This window comes from Nesoenas mayeri (assembly GCF_963082525.1).
Source record: "Nesoenas mayeri genome assembly, chromosome: 19".
Classification (NCBI taxonomy): domain Eukaryota; kingdom Metazoa; phylum Chordata; class Aves; order Columbiformes; family Columbidae; genus Nesoenas; species Nesoenas mayeri.
The window spans coordinates 3,648,499-3,671,887 of record NC_137568.1 but is presented as its reverse complement, the minus strand read 5'-3'; the positions used below and the strand labels follow the sequence as shown (position 1 = coordinate 3,671,887).

Sequence of the window (23,389 nt, the reverse complement as noted above, 5' to 3'; positions counted from 1 at the left end):
ATTCAGCGCAGGAGTGAGGGATCCCAGCTGGACTCCTGGGGGTACGGACAGCAGGAATTGAGGATTTTTGTCTTGGACAGACTCATTTCAGACACCCTCCAGAAAAGCTCTGTATCTTCCCTCTAGATCTTACAAATCAGAGCAAAAAACATTTAGAGGATCACTAGAAGCCTTCAAATACTTCGAGAAACATCTTTAGGTGAGAAAGCAGCTTCTTTCCAAGGTGCGCTACATCTGATCAGCGCTTGGAAAAATGGTGCAGTGGCTGAAACAGTTCCACATGGAACCACAAACAGCTCTCAAACAGGAGCGGGGTCAAACAGCAGATTCAAGGCAGACTTAGCAGCAAACCCAGTAATCTCCTAAATTACCAGTGTTACTTTAACATCTAGCCACGTTTTTTTTCTTGGAGCTTTCCTTTCTAAGCACTAACCAGACTCATTCTCTTTAGCTTGCAAAATTGGACAAGATCACAGCCTGAAGGGGAAAGGCTGCGGTGATAAATATTTAATGGGCTACATCAATAAAATTTATTTTGCCAAGGAGAATGGAAGGAGAGGAAAAGCAGAGAAATAATTCATTAAAAGAACTTCAGCTTTGCGATGCCAGAAGAAAAAGCCATGCTTGGAAAAATGGAATTAAACACAAAGAGGTTTTAAATAGGTCAGAAGCTTAAGTACTCTCCACACATGGCAAACTGACAGAGCTGAGTTTTTCAGAATGAGTGCAGTGAAATGGACACTTAATGTAACCATCCCATTGCAAATAAATATGCCCAGACACACCAGGATGTTTCAGCTTCTTGTGATACTTCACATAATCCAAATTGTGTCCGCAACCACAAAGTCTCACCCATCAGCAGCAGTCACAGCATAAACTGTTGAGGAGCATGAAGTGCTCCAGCCTCCAAATATAATAGGTGATTAAGTGCTGCCCTCTAGTGAAGTCATGAACCAGTTTCAGCACCTAGATGTGTGAAATTCAACAAAAACCTTGGTCCCAGCCAGATTTGTTCATTAGCGAAGAATCCTGCAGCAAGCACCTTAATAAAGTGTGCTTATGATTTAATTTTACTCTTCCATTGTAGAGCCTCTATTTTAGGTTTAGCACTGCAATAAGGTTAAACACTGAAGTCAATTTAACGCCTCCAGAGCATATTCTGCTTTTTCCTCTAATTTGTGAAATCAAGTTCTCATTTTACAGTGAAAAACTGTCAAAGCCATTTTAAAACCCATTGCATCAGAAAATACATTATTCCATTTTTTAAAACCAATATTATAAAAATTTAACAGGCTTGTATATTCAAAATTTTCGACAGGGTTCTAGAATTAGCTTTTTCTCATGCTCAGAGCACCTCTTTTGTAATGCCACTTTCACTGAAGGCTTAATGACTTCACCACTGGTTACTGGAGCACCTTGGCTCTTGATATTCCTGGCCAAAAAGCTCCCTCACGTGGACAGAGATATTGGCCACAACTCATTCTCAAAGCAGGGGTTTTATTGTAGGAGATTCCTAGTCGGCTTTTTGTTCATTTAGAAAGAGGTGGTCACTTGAGAGATCAGAGGTGTGATATTTGGCAACAGATGAAGAACCAGCAACAACAGCTGTAACACGGTCCTTGCTCGGTGACCCTAATGGTATGAGAATTGCACAGTTTCTTTTAAAATAAAGTATGAAGTCACACTCAGGATACTTCACTTTCACAGAAAGACAACAATGGGGCCTTCCTTTAAGAATTAAAACCACATTACACAGTTCTTTGTGACACGCAGGACGCAGGAAGCACAACTGCAGGTGGCATTTCTCACTTTTCAGTTCAGGCTCTTTAAGCTGCATCCGGACTGTTAAGCTGGGCTCAACTGCACCACCCACATCACCAGGGTTTCAGGTCACTTTGCTCCTCCAGTCAGCAAAATGCTGTTTCCAAGCCAGCCTCAAATTAATCTGACTGACAGAAAAGCTCAAGCTAAACACACAGAGCAGAGCTTACAGTTTACACAAAAGGAATGTTATCTGTTTCAGCACTGCGTCCTACGCTTCTAATAAAGACATTTAAGCATTTCTGGAAGACATCATCTTGAATGGCAACCATTAAAGTCTAGTTAGTCATGTGCTTACACAAAACATTGGAAAAAGTTGAAACAACTTGTCTGGAAACTTATCAGGTACATTTATTAAGGAACAACATTTAAAAAATACAGATATTAGTATTTTTGAACTTGCATATAAAATAAAAATACTTGTTTGATTTCATCAGCATACTTGTAGGTTACAACACCTGGGGAGAGATCAGTACAGAAATTGGTGTTAGTATTTTGCAAACATTTAGCCATCACAAAATTTTAGGCAAGCTTAACACGCAGAGGATGTACCTGCTCCCATTTGGAATGAGTTTAGCTTCCAATCATTCACACATTTTGGGTCAAACAGAAGTACTGTATTACTGTCAAGGCTACAGGTCTTTCCAGCTTCCCAGTAAGAGGTTGAAGTGCACAATAAAACTGAATCTGCGCACAGGCTACACTTCAAACTTCAGTAATTTCTGTAATCTAAATTTGAAATGGTGCAGGCTCATGTGGGCTCACTTACATGACCACGATCATGCCAAGTATCTGCCAACCTACAGCTCTTTCTAACTACACTGCCTACGAGTCTGATTTAAATATATTTAGATTTCTAAAACTGCTTTCAACAGGACTGAGCAGAATTTAGTTCTCCTACCAACTCCCTGTAAGAGTATTGATAGAAAAGCTGAGACTGGCAAGACAATCCTGACTCTCGCCCATCACCATCACGTAGAGCCGACTGCAGGAGTGATCCAGGCAGAACGGTTTCAGGTAACACAGTATTAGGAACTTCCTGTTGCCATCTATAAAGTGGTGGAGGTAGCAAAAGGAAAGTAACTTCCTACAAGACAACATTGTCAACAGTTCTGGTGCAACTTTTACCTCAGTAACTGGTCCATCTTCTCCCGTGTCTTTTAAAAATCTGAATAATGTTTCAGCCTAAAGAAAATTTTTAAAAAGTTGAAACAAATTAAAAACTTTTCAGTAACCTGTTGAGTGAACAATGCAAAGAAGTAACAATGATTCAGCAGCGTCACTTTGAGTATTCTTGGCTCATCTGAAACACAGGTGTGGCATAGATAGCAATCAGCCACGTGCCAGATGTACTTCATGTGCCATTATAATATGCAGTTCAAGTTCAAATAAAGGCCAAATCACAAGATTTATTCACTTTTTTACAGACTTGCTTGTGAGTCTTTTTATAAATTCTCCCTGTTGGACTTCATAAATCATTAAAATCTTTCATTAAAAATACAAAGCTTTTCAAGTATCACATAAAGTTACTTAGTTTAAAAAAAGAAACACTCCTGTCTGAGTTATTACCACTTCTTGCCCTTGCCACACTAGAGGAAAAAAAATCTGCCCCATCTTACAGAATCTAAATAGGTTATCTGGGATTAATGAACCTTTCTTGGTACGTACCTAAATAACAAAGCTTTGCCTTTGTTATTTGCTACAGAGAAAAAACCACTTCTGGGAGAAAAGTCCATAGATTGAGCAAGATAAATCTGCTTTCTTCTGAACACTGGGAAGTTTGAGAATACAGTATATGAAGGAATGTGTACCTGTTGAAAAATGGGTCATTAGTTCTAACCGTTAGGAAGAAGCCGCTAAAATTCAATTTACAGTACAAATTTAAAATTGAAGGTCTATGTTAAGTTTAAACATTCAGTTATATTCGTATCCTACACCACTCTACTACATGTAGTTCTACTGGAGAAACAAGGTACAGGGAACACACTATGAAGCCAGTTATTGCAACTCATTAACTTTTAAGCAATTACATGTAAGTCAGTAAAAACAGGCTTCCATATCCTCCTATTAATTCAACAGTTCTGCTGTTGGGCAGAATTCTGACAAGGCTGGTGAAATTTTTAATGAGCTGGGAAAAACACCACATAGTAAGACCACTACAGTCACCAGCTGAAAATTCAGATGTGTTGCTGATGTATATTAACGGCACTGAAATAAGGGCATTTTTAAAAGGTGAAAAACAAAAAAAACTAGAGCGTAAGATGTTGTTTTCAGAACAATTTCCCTGAAGAAAAAAATATTATTTCCTTATAAATGTACAGTATCTTGTACATGTCCTGATCTGCTTAGTCTAGCAAATTCTGAGCCCACATACCTGCTCGAAACCAGTTATATTATATCACCAGGAACAGTTTTGATCAAGATACAAAAACCCCTTGCACTAAAGAACCTGAACATACCAGTTTGACAGCCTCATCAGCTTCACGGGAAGCCACCGCCAAAATTTCCGTGGTGGGATTGAAGGTCACACATGTAGCAGACGTAACAAGGTTCATTATGGCTTTAACTGGTTTAGGATGGTTTTCTTTGAGACAGACATCAGTAGTATACAAATTTACAACTCCAGAAGCTGAACTAAAGAAGAAATTAACAAAGATTATACCAAGCAGTAGCATTTACATACATATTACCTTTTTATCTACACCCATCATTCAATATGATTTCCAGTTACTTACTGGAGTTTGTAGCAAAACTTTGTTTGGAGGTTGATTTTGCTTTGGAGTTTATAACAGTGGAGGGCTTATTATTATTATTATATATAGAGAGACATTTAACTGTGAAGAGCCTGGATAAGCCCATCTCTTACATAGCATGAAAACTATTTATTCTAAAATAATTGCAAGTTCTTTTTCATTTTTTTATACTGAGTAAATCCACTTGAAAATCCTCTTCTATAGTGGGCTAAGAAAATGCATACTGCACTTCAGTGCTTGCTAGTCTCTCTTTAAGGAATTGATACGCAAGCTGAAATTGCATCTTGGTAAGTACACTTAAGACACACTTCCAAGCTTGTGGCTTTAAGCTGAGGCACCTTTTCCAACGCTAACCTGCTATCTCGCAGGAGTGTTGTAAAGATAACTAGAAAAGGGGGAAGACCCTGAATTGATATTTGTCCTGCAGAGCTTCTGATTTCAGTCAGTGTGATCTCAAAATTAACTGCTAAACCCATATATGGCAACAGTAATATATTAGAAGTGATACCAATATTAAGTGTGTTATACTATTTCAGATGTACACATCACAAAACAGTCTATTAATCTATTCACCTCCACTCTAACCTTATTAAACTAAGCTTATTCCATGTTCCTACACTCTCACCAGCCACCAATAAGTTTACTAAAAAGCTCCAAAATGAGATAGGAAGAAGTTGTCAAATCCAAGTCACTTACCCACACGCCACGTACTGATTGTTTTTTGAAACAGCAATGCACTTTCCTTCCAAAGAACCCTCATCTTCAAATTTGTGTAGACACTTTCTGCTTCTCACATCCCAGATGAAAACTTCACCTTCCTCTGGTTGCAGAATAAAGTAGAAGATTACAGAAACCATATATACGGAACATATTGCGTATTTTGGTAAAATAAATCCCATTAGATGACAACCATTAGCTCATTTACAACTATAAAATATAGTTAATTATCTTTGTAATACTATAAAAGATTTATAAAAACTTACATAATTTAAACAGAATTACCATTAGTGCTGTTAGAGAGAATACTTACTTGAATAGCTATATATTTTACTGCTGTCTGGAGTGAAAGCAGATGCAGTGCATCTTCCGTTTACCTTCATAGTGCTAATCAGTTCCTTTGTCTATAGGATGAAGAACAACAATGGTGACAATGATTCTGCCAAAAAATCTGTAGGAAATTTGTTTCCATTCTCCTGTCCCACAAAAATTCAAAGTTAGCTACACCGACATTAAAAGAACAGCATCAACATTTTCAGTGCCTACAGACCAGAGCACAACTCCACGACCAATTTATTATTGTACAACTACAGGTAGTTCAGTAAACACTTATTCGCTCCCTCACCAAAGGGTCTTTATTATATAATAGAACTGAACTTCCTTTAAAAGTTTAAAGTATAAAACAGATCCAGCTGCCATCATATGGCATTTAAAAATTTAACTGAAAAAATTCTGTATGCATTATGAATCACAGTAGATGGCACGATTCACGAACACAATACACCAGCATGCAGTGGTGCTATTCCCAAAAAAGCAGCCATGTAATTCTCCTGCCCTCGATGCCCATTTCCACTCTGAGGCCATTCCTTCTGCCAGTGCAGTGTGTTCGTGCAATCAGCTGAAATACAACATTGAGATATAACTTTTTCCAGTGGCAGATTAAAAACCCCATGAAACTCCGGCCTTAACTCCACTAGTTCCAAAGAGAACTGTATAGTCAAGAAAAAAATTCTTTGACACCCCAAAATTTCCTAAAGCTCCAGTTAGATGATTCAGCAGGTCATTTTGAACGCTGTCACAGTATGCCTCATACTTTATTTCAGCTGAAAGCTAGATGATTTTTTTTCAGATTGAATATAAGCAAGCAGATTCAAAAGGAAAAAAGATACCAAGAAACTGAAGCTACATGAAGCATGAAGAGAAACTACCTTCATTGACAACAAGTGGAGGTAACCTGAAGTTCCAGTTAGAAGCATAAATGATCCATCCGGAGAGACTTCGAAGTTTTTGAGAAATCTTTCCTCCACACCTTTAAATAAGAGAGATTAAGAACTTCAAATAGGTATAATTTATTATTTTCCTTAACACTCAGAGGTACAATGAATAAGACCTGACTCCACTTCAGCTTTTCATTTCTGCAATACTCAGTCACAGTAAACTACAACTCAACCTTATTTATGTGTGACAATTAACTTTCAATAGTTTAGACAGAATAAAGTTAAAGGTACTTGAGTAAAGACCCCTGAAGTTAAAAATACTCCCACCACCAATTTTTTAAAGCAAATTCATATGCTACCCTTACTGGGGACAGCTTCAACTATGCCCAGACACTTAAAGCACTATAAAACGTACCTCTTATTTTCTCTATAGGAATGATACTTCCACTCATCATGTCATACACAAAGAACATTTTATGGTGGGTACCAGTGGCTATAACTTGTTCTCCATCAACACTGAAACAAGCCTTATAGATTGGAAAACTCTCCAAATAGATGCTCTGTATTTTTGGATTCCTTATACCATCAACCTTCAAACAAACAAAAATATATTAAGGAACATGCCAAATACCTTTAGATAGTCATATCAACCAGCCAGTACAAGAGACTTTAAGAGGAACACTAGTTTGAAGCATTAATCTCTTCCTCTCTTCCCAGTCCACAAACAACCCTCCTCACCCCATATATCAGACACTCCCAGACCTCCCAGATCTACTTCACACTCTTTCCCTTCCCTGTCTCGTCCAAGCTCTGTTCAAATAATCACTCTATTGTGCTTTTCTGAACAGAAACATTGGCTTTGCATTCTTCTTTCCTGCACCCCCGTGCGAACTGCAAATCCGACTTCTGTCTTTGATCATTTCACTGGTGCTGGGCCATGCTGAAAGCTCCTAAATACAGTTATGATCTTTAGTTTTCAGAGAAGCAGGGCAGGAGTGTCCCAGGATGAGCAGCTCCTGCTGCAGTACAGTCTCTCCACTCTCAAAATTATTTCTCAGCAACATTACAGTTTTAAATGAAAGGGGACAGCTTCTCACACTACAGGCTTTACAAAGAACTTAAGGAAAAAAATACCTCATTAGCCCTCATCACTGCAAAGCTTAAAACCATATATTTTTAAAAACAAAACTTCAACTCAAAACTCTAATACAACTAAGTTTGCCTACACTCTGGAAGGGGCTGGTATGAAGTCAGATGGAAATTTCTTCCAACAAGATGCCTTTAAGCAAGCAAGTTCTGCTGTAACCACAGATGTTACAACCCCACGTGCACAGGAAGAGAGGAAAGCCTGTCATTCCAGGTGTATATTTCAGGTATACTTATCCAAAAAAAGATTCCGTATTAGTGGCCATTTACATAGCATAGACTGAAATTCTTCACCTGAAAGAGGGACACAGATCGATCATGCCCAGCAGTCATCACTACTTGAGCAGACGGATGAAACTGCACAGTCACCAGCTTTCCATTAGCAAAACGTTCCTGATTGGCAGGTAAGCAGGTGCTCATCTAGAACACAGATCAAGCAGATTAAAAACAACACAACTGGCACATTTTTGCTTATACTGATCAAACAACCAATTTAATTGCTCTTTATTCAACAAGACCAAGATCTCAAACCCTCTAATGAACTTCCAGACAGCATGACATAAACAGAACATATACACAGTCAGTTGCTTCAATGCAGCAGCGTACACGTAAGATAAACCAGCCAGCCTTGCTACTGACTTCAAAATTAACAGTCCGTGTAAAAACAGTTGTATTCTGACTCATCTGAAATACCTGTAGAAGAGACAGTGTAAAAACACTCTTTTAAGGCTGTCACTTCTCAAAGACCATTTCAGCAGCCTCAAAGTTATGGGATAATTTCACCCTTCCCAGAAATTAAAATCCTACAAGACACTACTTCAGAGAATACACTTCTTATGTCAAACCATACATCTCAATTTATTGTTTCATGCTTTCAAGAGGTGAACTATCCAATTTGTCCAACTGTTTACTCTCTAGAGTTTCCATTTACAGAAACAAAGAAGAAATTCGTATGATCTTACTGCCCAAATAGCAAAGAGGTCACAGCATGCATACAGGTCAAACTGAGGTGGAAAGATAAGGTTTGCCTTTACCTTCAGAATACCTCTTGGCAGGGACTCCGAGTTTGATATAAAGTTGCCAGTCCTGCACAGCAAATCATTCTCTTCATCACTCTCACCTAATTAAAACAAAGCACATTGAAAACACTAATTACGCAAACACTCACATATCACACCCCACAAATTTATGGAAACAAAGCACACTGAAAGAAGGAATAAAGCAACTCATCCAGCATGTTATCACAGTACTGAAATGAGAAAACATAAAAAATAATTATAAGGAGATGAAGAGGGAAACATACAAACATTTATTTGAATAGTAATGAGATCATTTACCATCACTTGCAGTCCTTTTGGATTTCTTCCTGTTTTCTAAATCAGCCCAGGCAGGAACTCCTCCCATAGCTCGCTGAAACCTGGTGAGAGAAGAGGAAGGGAGGAAGAGGAGAAAAAAACCCAAAAGTTTTACTGTGCTTTCCATGTTTTGTCTATCTCCTGAATGTAAATCTAAAGCAACATTGATACCAAACATCAAAGCCCTGTTCTTAGGAGCAATACCTGCTAAAGCCGAGGCAACACAAAAACATCTGAAGTTCTGCTTTACTATCTAACTACATTCATATTTCAGTTCATTCTTATATACCATACTTAGCTACTATCTTCTTATCATCCTATTTACAAAGCAAGATATCACTATAAAAATTTTCTGGCATAACACCCTAGGATAGAAATTTGCACACATTTACTAAACCAAGTATTAAACAAATTAGTCTATGCAATGCTAATGTCTATTTTATTTACTATTCTTGATATTATCTTGGATTTAAAAATACTGTATTGCAAGAAGCAATAGATTTAAACAAGACAAATCAATGCAGTAGGTAAAAAGTTACTTTGAATGTCACATAAATGTATCTTAATAAAGTTAGCCACAAAAACATTAATGAAACTCACTGTTCTTCAAGTCGTCTTTTTAGCTTTTTCTTAGTAAGTACCTTCTCAGCATCACTTTTCATGAAATCTTTCCTATACTTATGAGTCATATCAACACTAGAGGAGAAAAAAACACACAGAACATGAGGATCATTCTAACCGAAGCCACTTACAGTCACTCTTGAGTGTGACATGTCATTCCCATGGGCAAACTTGAACTTACTTTTCCTCAGCTTCATCATCTTCATCCACCCAGGCTGGTTTTTTAGGTAGCAATTGACCTTTTGCTTCATTTTCTATTTCCGAATCGCTGGAGTCTCTCCACGCACTTTTCTCTGCAGCCTCACGCTGAAAACAACCAAACCGCCCGTTTAGCCCAGTCACGGGGAGATGACAGACACGGCGACGGGGACCGGGAGCCGAATCCCTCCCCAGTCCCTGCCCAGGGCCGCAGGACCCGCCCCCCCCCGCGCTCCCCGGGCCCAGGACCGGCCGCGGGGCCCAGCCCTACCCGCTGGGGGCCGGCCAGGCGCTGCAGCAGCTCGTCCTCCTCCACGTTGAGGCTGTCCCCGAACACCAGCTCCTCCAGCTCCCGCTCCGGGCCCGACGGGCGGGACAGGGCGCTGAGGTGCCGGGCGCGCCGGGCCGCCTCCTCTGCCGCCTGCTGAGCGGCCTCCCGCTCGGCTGCCGCCGCGTCCGCCCGTGGCTGGAACTGCTTCATAGTTTTCTTCTTTATTTTCTTCGTTGGTTTCTTCGTTATTTTATTCGTTATTTTCTTCGTTATTTGCTTCGTTGCTTTCTTCGTTTTCTTCCTCGGCGCCGCTCCGGCCGCTGCCGGGCCCGCCCGAGGCGCCTCCGCTACGATCCCCATCGCTATCCAAGGAGCCGCAGTCGCCGGAACCGGAACACGTGCGCGCTGGCCATGTGATCCCCTCCTTTACCCCGCCCCCGGGCGTGATAGGCTCACGCCGCTGCCCCTCCTCAGCCCACGTGACCCGGCCACGTCCCCGCCCTCAAGACGCTGTCACGTGCCCTCCTTTCTTTGCCTTCCTCCCGCTCCCCCACCCCGCTTTCCACGTGACGCGTCCCACGGTCGGGCCGCTCCATTATGCTCTCAGGGGGGGACCCTCACCCCGGATGACAACAACCACCCCTCCTCGGCGGCCCAGCAGCCGCTCCTCCCTTGTCGCCATCCAGCGAAAGGCAAGGCAACCCGCAGCGGGGCTGTTTTTATTCCCCAGCCTCCGCTCTGCCGCTGAACCCCCTCTTTTCCGAATGGTTTCTCCCAGAGGGGGTACGGCGAGCGAGGAAGCCCCAAACAGCTGGGAGCCCAATGAGGGCGCGCGGTGGGCCGGGCGCCGCGCCTGCGCACGGGCGGTACGTTAATGTTGTTGATGTTCCGGCGCAGGGAGTTGGGTTTCTTTCTCCGGCTGAGTGAGAGGCTGAACTTTCCAGGCCGCCTCCTGCCCCGCCGGGCCCGGCCCCTCGCAGGGGGAGGCGGCAGGCGGAGGGGGCCGAGCCGAGGGGAGGGGGCAGAGGCAAGCGGGCGTCTCCTGCCCATGAGGGCCTGATGGAAAACACAAAGGACCTGGTGAGTACCGCAGCCGGGGTGAGGCGGTAACCGCGCTGGGGGCTGCCCCGCTGAGGGGGCGAGCGCCTGAGGGGGGCGGCGGGGCTGGGGGGCTGAGCGATCCCCCTCGGTGCGTGTGCTGGGGGCGGCCGGGGCTGTGTGGGAGGGGAGCAGCTCCGGCACCCTCCGGCTTTTTTCGGGGAGCGGGGGCGGCTCTACGGGAGGGAAGGGGCTGCTAGCCCGGGGTGCGGGGGCTGCGCCGGGCGGGCCCCGCGGGCTGCGGAGCGGGGCTGCCGTTCTGCGCGGAAAGTTTATCGAGGGGAGCGGAGGAGCCCCCCTGGGGCTGGGAGGTGCGGGGGGAGCCGGGGGTGGGTGGATGATCCCCTGTCACCCCCGCGGGAGCTGCGGGCACGTGGAGCGGCGGTTCCCCCTTTGTTGTGATCCCGGCCGGGCGCTGCGCTCCCCCCCGGCCCGCTGGGGCTGGGATGGATCGGGGGAGGATGGGGGGAGTTCCTTCCTCCTCTTCTTCTTCCTGCCGGGATGGGGAGTGTTGTGGTTTCACTCGGCAGGCAGCCAAAGGCCACACAGCCGCTCGCCCCCCTCCCACCCCGCAGCGGGATAAAGGAGAGAATCGGGCGAAAAAAGAAAGGGAAAAAAAAAAAAGTGAAACTCGTGGGTTGAGATAAAGTCAGTTGAATAGCACAGAAAGAGAAGGTAGCAATAGTAGTAATGATGAATGAAGCATATACAAAACAAGTGATGCACAGTGCTGTTGCTCACCACCTGCTGATGGGTGCCCAGCAGCCATCGCCCCCTCAGCCAACTCCCCCCAGTTTCTATACTGAGCGTGATGGCACATGGAATGGAAAATCCCTTTGGCCAGCTTGGGTCCGCTGTCCTGGCCAAGTCCCCTCCCGGCTCCTTGTGAAGCTCCTTGCTGCCAGAGCATGGGAAGCTGAAAAGTCCTTGATTTAGCTGCGGTACTGCTGAGCAACGGCTAAAACATCAGTGTGTTATCAGCACTCAGACTAAATCCAAAACAAAGCACTATACCAGCTACTAAGAAGAAAATTAACTCCCAACTCTAAACCAGGACAGGTAGTAAAAAGTTTTAGATTATCTCGTATTTAGCAATCCAGTCGCACTCGGACACACTTCTCTTGGTGGTCCACACAAGTGCTGTTTTTTCAGCAACTTCCTCTTGTAGTTAAAGCCTTTAAGGTTTACTTTTCCAGTCGTGCTCATTTCAAGCGCTATAGAGTGTTCTTTAATAGTAACACTTCAAAAGTTCAGGATTCTTTGCATCCAGTTGTTCCCTCTGTATAATTTTTATGGCTGTTCATATTTTGACTTTGTTCTTAATGTGAGGAGCAGTAAACCTGTGAAACTAGTTTCGCTTTCAGGTTGTTGCTGGAAATGTTTAAACTGTAGTGATTTCTGTCCAGTGTGACTTAAAAAAAAAAATCCTACTAAAAGGATACAAAGCATATGCTGATCATGGTAAAAACTGCTGCATGTGGAAAAGTAATTAATTTTAAAATAAGGATTTAAGATGTGGGTGTGGCAGCCATTGTGATTTTTCACATCTAAAACCAGATAAAACCAACAGCTGTAGGGCGGTTTTCTGTATTTTAAATTAAGATTATTTTGCAGGCTTAAGGACCTGCATTTACTTGTTTGCCATATCCATTTATAAGTCTGATTTTGACTTGTAGGGAGTGGGACAGGAAGGCTGTGAGAGTCTAATCTGGAACATAACATGTGAACTAAACCAATATGTTCCTTTAAAAAAGCAATCAAACTTGGTAGTCTTTACTCATTGTTTCCACTCTCCTATATGGAAGTTTTTGTTTATGCCACAAGAGCAGTTTAGTGTTGTTCTAGAGTGTGTAGCCTTGTGCATGTGCAAAAGGATTGTAGACTGGAAGTAAGAATTCTCGTCATTGCTGTTCCCTAAAGAGTGAGGTGACTGTGGCAGTAAAGATAGCGTGTACAAAAGTTCCCTCTGATTGGCTTTCATTTCTCTTACCATCTAAAATTTGATTTAATTTTGCAAGGCTTTTGATACCTTCTGCAAACTGCTACTGCATACCTTCATTTCTCAGGTAAGTCAGTACAATCGGGGCATGTGTGATATTTTGCTGCATCTGGCTCTGAGCACATGGAATGAATTCAGCTGTTGAAGACTTTGGTTTGGGGTTGGTGGTGGTTTTGGGGATGTTTTTTACATTTAAATTGATTTTTTTTTTTTAATGTTAACACAGTATTTAAAGTGAAGTATTTGCCTCTTCCAGATACTCCTAGAAGGGCTTTGTAGAAACATAAAGGAGTTTGTAACAGATTTTCAGTTTTCTTGAAACTCAGATATTTCACATATTAATCATCACAACCCCCCTCCAAAATTGCCTGCTAATTTGATATATTTTTTTATGAAAGAGTCTCCCCTCTTGTGTGAAAACCCCTGGGGAAGAGGCTATGGACAAAACCATTGGCACACAGCAGAAACTGGCTTCAGACAAAATGCTGTCATACATAGCAAATGAAGAGACAGGAAAAAACATTTCTGTAATTTTCCAGCAGAGATTTTACTTATAATAAGAGTGGAAGGCACATTTCCAGATAGAGGTGAGTTGCTTATATAAAAAAGTAAGTTTGGTTGGTTATGATTTCCAGGAATCCCAAGGTGTTTAACTTTGGGGTTTTTTTTGTTTGTTTGTTTTTACTGAAAGCTGAAAGTATGTTTTCTTTAAATTGATACCATGTTTGAATTTTCTTTTTTTGTCATGCTGTGAGGCACAATTAGACTTCAGTTCCACAGGGGGCAAGCTCATATTACTACACTAAATTATTTTGGCCAGCTTACATTCAGAAGAGTTGTAATAAATTAGTTCCATCATCTTATTTCTTTAATACCAACATCCAGAGCTAAAACTAAGCTTGTAGCATGAAACATTAATGAAATTTTCAAAACAAAAGCTGTGCATCAAATGTAATACCACCGTGGAAATGTACTATGGGAAGTGTATGATCTGTTAAGGATATGTGGTTAAAGTGAATGTATCTTATCACACTCGAAGGTTGTGGTGACCTCATTGTTGACCTTGGCCTCAGATACCATCTGTCTGAACTTCTGTCACATTTCTGGGGTTTGGATCTGAATATAGAAAGTGATGCCTCTTGTATAGGTGCCTTTGTTAAGCTATAGCTCCTGTACTCAAAGCTCCAAATTGCTACTTTTCTGAACACCAAATTCATCGGTAGTAACAACAACAATTTTGAGTGGTTTGAAACCTTTCTGTGACTGTTGTGGGTCATCCACCTTTGACTTGGATGCACCTGGGAGGAAGTAGTTTGGTTACTTAATAATGGGGTATTTTTTGTAGCAAGTTTTCACCTTCAAAGCACTTTCATGTAAATTTTGCCAATAATTGAGCCTAGTCAAGACACTAAAGCAATTTCCTAAGTATTTGATGTCTAATTGATACTAAGTTGTTTTATGTTGTATTTTGGCCATGCATTGTTTGCCCTTTGTGACCAATTTTTTATGCAGAAAGAGTAATTATGCTCAGAGAATGTATGCTGTAATGTGGTGACCAAATTCAACTGTATATGTATATGACTATACGTTAATTGAGAGAGAAACTAGTTATTTTTCATATTTGTATAGATTTGCCATCCTCCTTTTAGGGAAAGCAGTTTCTTTAACTATATTCTTTTACTGTACCATTTGCCCTGTGCAATAGTTAATTAAGAGTATTTCTCAAAAACACGTTGTTGCCAAGTATTCACAGGGAGGAGAGGAAGAACAGGAAAATGGGAAGTTGGGCAGAATAAGAAAGGAGTTCTTGAGAGTTCCGTTCTCCACCCATCCCTTCAATAAAGAAAAGTATGCGAGAAAACCCCCAAGCAAATAGTCATACAGGCTTATTCGCCAGTCTCGCTTATGCTAGATTTTGTGTGGCTCTAAAAATCTTTCCTGTTGAGGAACCAGTAATCTCATTAGGAAAATAAGCCTTAGCCAGTATGCCTGAAAGTTTGTCTTGTTCTTTTGTGTGTGCATTGCTTCTGTTTAATGTACAAGCAGACACTATTAGTGATGGAGTTGTCCTTTTTGGCAGGGTGCCATTTTTGACCTTTGAGTTCAGAGTTCTACCTCAGCTTTCTGTTTCGGATGTTAGGATTTGCAAAAAATAGGACCCCTGACTTCTGCAGGAAGGCTTGTTGGAGATTCCACATGTTGTTCGCTTGTTTCTATAAGTGCTGTGTCTCAGCGTGGGTTAAAAAGAACCTTAGGGGTGTTTATTATCAAAATAGAAATGTCTTGATCTGCTCTAGCAAAATTCCAGCATAGGTACTGGCACGTCTTCTTCCCTAACTTCCACCTCCTTCTGCACACTAAGTACATAATCTTTTTTTTTTTTGTTGTTGCAAAACTGTATCTTTTCTGAGTCTCACAAAAGATGTTTTGAGTAATTTGCTCAGAATTATAATCCAGATAACAACTAAAAATTAACATTAAGAATGTCCTACATAAATTATCTGGCAGACATGGTTATCTTCTGGCAAGAAGTTGGATTAAAATGTTTTATAAAAAAACTATGGTATTATTTTAAAATAACAAGCAAAGCTGCTGTTTTGAATTGCTCATAACTTGAACTGGGACAGTTTGGCCCAATATAAAGTAAATGGAAAGGTGATACATGAGACTTGTTTCAACAGCGTGGTTAAACTCCACAAACTTGGTCCTTGCTATTTGGGAACCTGTGTGATGCTGAAGGATGATTTTCTTAGTGGAGGGCCCAACTTTCCATAAAGTGAAAACGTTTTCTTTCTCACCTGTGGATATTTTGTCAAAGAGGGCTTGGCAGTAATATTGAGGTTTTAAACATATGTGATGTAAAAGAACCACCAACCAAACGAGCCAGCCGCGCTGTTGCGGTAACCAAGGTCGCAATTGCACGCAGTGCTCTGACTTCCCTCGATGCGGCTGGTCCTTCATCCCCCGATTCTTCTGTCCCCTCTTTGCTGTGAGGCAGAGCTGGCTGGAGAGCTGCTCTCCTGGAGGCACTGGGACCGGCCTGTGCTTCTCGTCCTTCTGAGCCCCTCCAGCATTTCACATCTCAGCCAGCACAGTGCTGGGCAGAGCAGAACTACCCTGTGGGGCCCAAGGCCTCCAGGCTGGAATGGAGAAAAGATGTTCTGAGACTGGCTTGTGCTGCAGCTAAAGGGTTCAAGTTCTCCTTTTTGTGGGATGAGGCCCTAATCTCTCAGTGAAACCAGCTCAGCTGATTGATGGAGGGTGAGTGAATGAGGAAGATCCTGCCCACGTACTCCGAGACACCACTAATATCCACCCATAACAATAAAAGGTGTCAAGGTGTTCTGGCATTACCATTGGGAAATATGGTGTGGCTTTTGATTCCTTACCTGAAGCTGTGGTCAGGGAAAGTTAAATATTGTGAGGCATTGAGAAGTTTGTGAAATCTCTAAGAAGATGATGAGTCTTCATGTTCTGAGCTGTAAATTACTGCCGCTGTTCGCAGAACACCGTATCCATGGCAACGTTGTGCTCAACTTCTGCCTTCACCTACACACACGTGCACACACAAATAACTGATCTTGCCTCTTGTTGGCCAGTAGCATCAGTAGTAGTGTCCAGGTGAGAGGTGTTCCCAGTGCAGGTCAGGACGAGCTTTGGTTCTGCCATCACTCAGTGGTTAATGACTGTGACTGTTACCCCAGCTACTTCTGGCAGATGCTGGTTCCTCCAAGGAGATGTCAAGTTATGCCCCATCCTAGGCTTTGGTTGGTTTTAACATCGTTTTGAATTGTTCACTGAGGAACATGTGCGTAATTAACATTACACTGACTTTTTGTTTCAAAGCTGCTTTTAGTGCTTTAAATTTGTTCACCTTATTGCACAACCTTTTGTGCTTACTGGGTTTTGTGCGAGTTGTGTTGTGGGTTTTTTTAATTATTATTTTCTTATTGAGTTCTAGGATTGGGTCAGCGTGGAAGTCAGTTTTCCCTTTTAACTATAAGGATATCCTTCCATAATAGGATTTAGTCAGATTGCAGAGGAGAATAGAGGATATTATAATAAAGGGATAGCAGTGCAGAAAAAGGCTCGGATGAGATCCAACAATAAAGATGTTCAGGCATATACTCTCTAGGAAAGGGATTTGGGGAATTACTGTGAAATCTTAAAGCTATGAATCCAAATGCAATTTAAGAAGGCAAAGTCTGATCACATGCTGTTATTTTAAAGTCATTGCAAATTAAAAAAATAAAATTATCTCTTGGAAGAGGAGGTAGAGGTAAAGCTTTTCTTAGTATTCTTTTTTTCTTGGCTGTACTTCGTTCTCCAAACTTGTGCTTCCATTGTAGAATTTTTCTTTGTCTTCTCTTCATCTGTTACTTCCCCTCAAACTTAGTGGATACTGTTAAGTATAATGAAAATACTTTGAAATTTATTGTATTTTTAGCTTAATGAGGTCAGCTCACATAGCAGAGCCTTGTTTCAGTAGAGCTGTGTAAGATATTTATAAAGTGAAAACTGTCACTGTATTAAAATGCATGTATTGGATGTGCAGCAGAAAAAAGACATCAGTTAATCTATTGTTTATACTTCTTTAATGTGTTTGGAAATGACCTGTTATATGTTGTTCAAAATTGTATGGGGTTTTTTGACCTCTGGATTTTCTGGTTACAGGAAAAACTCTATTATATAACAAGTTTTTGTATATGACAGTGGCAAATTAGTCACCTTTCTATCTTTTAGCATTTATACAGACCCTATTGCCATAGTAACTGAGCTCTTCATAATTGTTAATGTATTAATCCTCAGAATATCCCGGTGAGGTAGAGAGGTGTTCCTGTGCCACACGTGAGAAAGTGAATCACAGGGAAGCTGATTTATCGCTAACCCCACAGGGCAGTGAGAGCAGAGATCCGCTCTGGTTTCTGGTCCTGGGGAACAGTGTCCTCTTGATTGAACTGCCTTTTCTCTGCCCAGCTTTCTCAAATGAATGAATTTTAGTGAAATTGGCTGCAGCCATCTGGAATGTGCTCATTTGCATGTAAGATCTGTGTGCCTGTCGTTATTCAGCATGTCAGGATTAATGAACTCTGAAGATACCAAGAAAAGGAAATGTATGGACTGCTACTGTGTATTCACAGTGGATCGTGAGAGAGATTTTTATTCCTGTATATCACAATACCAAAAATTGGCTCATTTTGACTCTACTGATATTAAGTTAATTGGCAATATATGGCTCATATCTCTGTCCTGATAGAGCAGTTGGTTAATACATCTTTTGAAGGCTGACTTTGACTTTTGAAGCTTTTGAAACTTGACTTTGAAATATTTGCATTCAGAATGCTCTGCTGTTCTTTGGGGTTTTTGTTGGTTGGTTGTTTTCTTTAATTTTTAGACAGAACATACTTCACGAGCAGAAAGGAAAAGACGCGATTCATTCGGGATGTTTGACGGTTATGATAGTTGTAGTGAGGACACGAGCAGCAGCTCCAGTTCAGAAGAGAGTGAAGAGGAGGTTTCTCCTTTGCCATCCAGTCTCCCTATCATAAAGAATAATGGACAGGTCTATACTTATCCAGATGGCAAGTCTGGCATGGGTAAGTGTGTGGTGCATGGGTACAAAGAGCTTGATGTTTGTTTTTCAGCCCGTGCTGTGAGTTGTGAGGGTCCAATCCCACATGTTGGTCCTGATCGAAAATGGACCAGAACAGCTGAAGGGTTTGGGTTGGTTTGGTTTTGGGCAGGAAAATTGTTTGGTTTTTGCTAAACTGAAATAAGGTAAATTTTGAATCCTTCTCTAAGGAAAGAAATAGCATGGGAACATCTGCCCTCCCATCAGTTGTGTGGTGTTTTTATATGCACATGTATGTGTATGTTTTCATGTACATTGCCTTTATTATTTGAGGAAAATGTCAATGTGTTCTCTCTATGCTTGGGCATGTATTCTCTCTACCCTTTATGCTATATATACAATATATTCAGATACATTTCTTCCTGTACTAGAAAAGTTCATTGCTGCTACTGTATAAAGCCTGTTAGTGTGTACCTGTTCACCACCCACCAGCTCTGAGCTGGAGAATACTGGGAAAAAAATTGACAAAACAAAAGGAAGAGTGTTTTTATCATCGGGGAAAAATATTTTAGCCAAAATCATTAGTGATTAGTAGAGCTCTCTCTGGGTAGAATCTTGATGTTGTCTCATTGGCATAAGTTGGTCACAAACTCATATTCATCACGAAACAACTCTGTGGGTGACGCTATAGCCTCCGAAGCATATGATTCCAGCTAGAAGAGAATAGTGGTGGCCTAGGGTACTTTGAGGATACTAATTTATGAATCAAAGAAGAGTTCTGATTTTATTTCAGCTTGGAAGTATTAAATATTTAGAGGATATCAAGGTTGGCAGACCCCAATTCAAAGCAGACGTTTCCTTGAGAACCACAAAAATCAGCTTAAACTGATTTAGCTGGGTCATTCACTTCTACCAGCAGTAAAATTAATAGAGAGTAGAAAAAGGCACTTTTTCACCAGTGAACTTGAGGTTCTTAGTGTTTCACTGACACTTGTGGTGTTACTTTATTTTTCTGTGCAAGTCTCTTCAAACTCTAAGCAACTGTTTGGTGGTGCCACCTACAGGACCTTCCTTTGGTCGTCTTTATTCTGGATTTTTACTGAGATCTTGATTACACTCTTGACACTTGATGTTTTCTCTCTTCTGTCTAGCTACATGCGAGATGTGTGGAATGGTTGGTGTCCGCGACGCTTTTTACTCTAAAACAAAACGCTTTTGCAGTGTGTCGTGCTCTAGAAGCTACTCATCGAACTCCAAGAAGGCCAGCATTCTGGCCAGACTTCAGGTAGCGGTACAGACACCGTTTTCTTTCTATACTTACTATAGCATGTGTAAAATGTGTACCTTTGTAAAACTTGCATGATGTTTTAAGATAAGTCAAGTTTCTTAACATATTAAAATTTTCATGAGTGATTTGTGTAAGCCAAAACTCAAAACTGTATCAGTCTTGAACAAATTACTTTGTTCAGCAGAGCAAATTAGAGACAATAGTGACTCCTTATTTCGTTTCTGCTGCAAGAAAAAGTACAGTCTACATATGCAGTGACTCGAAATTCTATGCATCTCATACCCAAGATACTTTCTGGCTTTAGAGGGTGTAAAGGTTTATGTAGCATTGTTGTGCTTTGGTTTTGAGGGTTTTCTGAACTGTACAGATTTCCAAAAAGAGTTTTTTTCTGTTCACTTAAAATATTAATCAAACAATCATGAAGTTATATTTGTAACATTCAAGAAAAGAGATAGAAATGTCAGGAAATATTACGTCCTATCTCAAATTCACTGCAACAAATGCCAAGAAATTGCATTGGTATAAATGAGATGAAAAGTTCTTCCTTTTGACCTGCTTTTAAAAGATATCTATTTTTCAGGTAAACAACAATGAATCTATAATGCTGTTCAAGTTGGAATACTAGTACAAAAGCCATCTTTTGGACATTCTTTGCTACTGGTTTTTAACTTTATTTAATATTACATGTAGTTTTGTGATACTTAGTCAACTTCTATTCTGTGGTGTTCTAATTTTAGTTAAATGTATCAGAAATATGCTACACCTATGGAAATTTCCCAGTGGGTGTTTGGAAAGGCTTTATTTACTTAGCTTTTCTTTGGTTTAGGGTAAACCTCCAACAAAGAAGGCTAAAGTTCTACAAAAACAACCCTTAGTGGCTAAATTAGCAGCATACGCTCAGTACCAAGCAACTTTACAAAACCAGGCAAAGACTAAAGCAGGTAATGCCATGTAAACAGCTGAAACAAATCCTTGGTAATACAAGATTTGTGGCTCATTAGCAGCTTCCTAAACAAAATACCTTCCTCTTTGCAGCTGTCCCTGTGGAAGGCTTCAGCTGGGGTAACTACATCAATAGCAATAGCTTTACAGCAGCTCCTGTTACCTGCTTTAAACACGTACGTATTTTTTAATAAAGTGCTGTCCCTTGGTGTGTGTGTGAGAGTCCATGGTGATTCTTCAATTCATTTTTGCAAAACATTCCTATGCAAGTTTGTTTTGTAACCTTGGATTGTGAGACTTATATTGTAAACTGTGTTAATATGACTTGTTTTTAGACATATATGTTTGTTTTCATCTGTCCTTTAAAACCATCCTGAACGCTACCAGTTGCTGTCATCATACGTGCCCTCATAAGCAAACTAAAAAGTAAAAGGAAGACTCTTAAACGTTTCTGAAGTATTTTTTCTCAAATTAAAGGCACAAAATCCATCGAATGTGCTGCAAAGGACCAAGCCAACCAGGTCATGCAGCATTAGAAAAAGTTTCAAAAGGCTTTTTAGATTGAGTCAGGCTTGCTCTGTTATGTCAAACTGATCTTTAGGTTACATATTTGGATCTGGGATGTTTTTTCTTAGTTTTTAGTCAGGTTCTCTATCAGTCATGCTGCCAGATGGTGTTGAAATGGAGAAAAATGATGGCTTTTTATAAATTTGAAACTGAAGAGGTTGGTTTTCTTTGTATTAGAGTTACAAAAATTCCAAACAAAGTCCTCAGTCATTACAGAATGTAATTAGGAGATGAGAAGATATTTAGCAGCATCTGTCTTTAATGTATGTGTTAAATTCCAATTACCTGATCTTGTTTAAAGTATTATGAGTAATTTCTTAAGTAAAAACTTTCTGACAGGAAGTGTTTTTTGCAGCATTTTTTTTTTCATTTAGGAATTCAAAGTGTTCCACCCCATGAAAGTTTTATTTTGCTCAAAATAATCTGATGAAAATTGCTGTCAAAACATTTTGTTTTATGGAAGTTGTCCATAAGGGAGAAGAGAGACGTATTTTTCTGTCCGCTTCAGGAGTTCATGCTGAGCCCTGTTGATTCATAAATCCATCGGAGCTGAGGGCTCTGGGCAGTTGGCACTTTGTGAATAGCCCCTTTATGCTCGGGGGCTGCCCAGAACCCAGCCTTCCATCACATAGTTTGGTGAATTTGTATCAAATTCCACGTGCTTAAGCGAGCATGTTTGCAGTTTCCTTTCACGCTTATGTCCATGCTGTAGTAAGTAATTTCATAAGTCCATATCAAAAGGTTCTGTTTGATAATGTGGGCTGTGCTGCTACAACAAGAAATGCTTCATGATGTACAGCATCTTGAATTAGGGTACAGCTACAATAGTTCGGTCACCTGTAAATTATGCTACAGCATTCTCTGAAAGGAGTTATGTCTCCCTTTCTCGCTGCTTCATTCGTGAAGTGAACAGATACAGTACTGCGTTCATATTTTACCTTGAAAATGTTCACAAGCTACATGGCAGCAGTGCTGCTAAGCCTGATTTTAAGGGCAACTCCTGCAATCTGCTTTGGAGCTTTCTACTGGTTTGGTGGACATTAGTATTACAAGGACACGATTTGCATTTGGTTTGACTGTAATTATTTCTTTGAAAATTGTATTATTTAAACCAGTCAGAATCTGAAATCTGAAAATGCATTAGTACTTTCTTGTTAGATCCTTATCTCTCTCTCCCACTCTCCTTTGATAATTACAAGAAACTCTTTTTGTCTGTCTGGAGAGATTATTGCTATTTTTTTCTGTGTACTATATTGCTTTGATTCATAAAACTTTGCATTATTTAATGTTTGTTTACCATCCATATTATGGATTCCATGCATGTTGTGTGTGTCTGTGAGACTGAATATATAAAGCTTCTTTTATTCAAAACACAAGTTTTGAATTGGCAGTAAAATCGTGATACATCTACCCTTAAATTTGTTTCTAGATGTCTATCTGGTTATACTGGGTGTATGTGGATGGATATTTGATAGGGAGCATTGGGATCAATATAAAGTAAATTCAAGGGAATTATAAGTTGTGGGATTTGGCTTAGTGATTAACTTTTTTAATAACCTGGCATACTTGAGTATTTCAGGTCTAATGTAGTTTTCCCAGATCAGGGTTGGTTGTTTGGTTTTTTTGTCTGGGGAGTTATTTCCTCTTCAATTTAAAAGAGTAACATTTTAGAATTAAAACATTTACATCTTGAAGTTCTCTCTTATGTCTTTCTGTGTATGAGAAGGATTAATTTCAAAGTCTTTTGATGCCCTTAATGTGGCTTTTGTACTTCCCTGTTACTTTCATTCCAGACTTCAGTGTTGAGTAACACTGATGATATTC

The 23,389-nt window shown here is 40.6% G+C and overlaps 2 protein-coding genes across 5 annotated transcripts in view; one reads left to right on the top strand and one right to left on the bottom strand.

Annotated features, from left to right (window-relative positions):
• Nucleotides 1-1,655: 1,655 nt before the first annotated feature.
• On the bottom strand, nt 1,656-10,464 carry UTP18 (UTP18 small subunit processome component). 2 transcript variants are annotated; one of them, XM_080356396.1, is made up of 14 exons: nt 10,100-10,464; nt 9,812-9,936; nt 9,610-9,705; nt 8,992-9,071; nt 8,689-8,774; nt 7,925-8,074; nt 6,924-7,098; nt 6,500-6,600; nt 5,605-5,695; nt 5,271-5,394; nt 4,281-4,455; nt 3,490-3,632; nt 2,950-3,006; nt 1,656-2,279 (listed from the first exon to the last, which is right to left on the bottom strand). In XM_080356396.1, the coding sequence occupies exons 1-13, from the start codon at nt 10,457-10,459 to the stop codon at nt 2,982-2,984; spliced, it is 1,731 nt and encodes a 576-aa protein (XP_080212522.1). In that variant the 5' UTR covers nt 10,460-10,464; the 3' UTR covers nt 1,656-2,279; nt 2,950-2,981. The 2 variants fall into 2 exon arrangements, with proteins under 2 accessions (XP_080212522.1, XP_080212523.1); XM_080356397.1 differs by having other exon boundaries at nt 7,949-8,074.
• Nucleotides 10,465-10,981: 517 nt separating this feature from the next.
• The window catches only part of MBTD1 (mbt domain containing 1), a 28,940-nt gene continuing 16,532 nt past the window's right edge, over nt 10,982-23,389 (top strand). Inside the window, exons 1-6 of one of the 3 annotated variants that reach the window (XM_080356359.1) lie at nt 10,982-11,179; nt 13,595-13,783; nt 18,592-18,793; nt 19,920-20,059; nt 20,883-20,997; nt 21,092-21,174. In XM_080356359.1, coding sequence (XP_080212485.1) covers nt 18,640-18,793; nt 19,920-20,059; nt 20,883-20,997; nt 21,092-21,174 — 492 coding nt within the window. In that variant the 5' untranslated portion in view covers nt 10,982-11,179; nt 13,595-13,783; nt 18,592-18,639. Of the gene's footprint in view, nt 11,180-13,278; nt 13,784-18,591; nt 18,794-19,919; nt 20,060-20,882; nt 20,998-21,091; nt 21,175-23,389 lie in introns of those variants that run through there. The other 2 variants (XM_080356360.1, XM_080356358.1) reach the window with 2 other exon arrangements.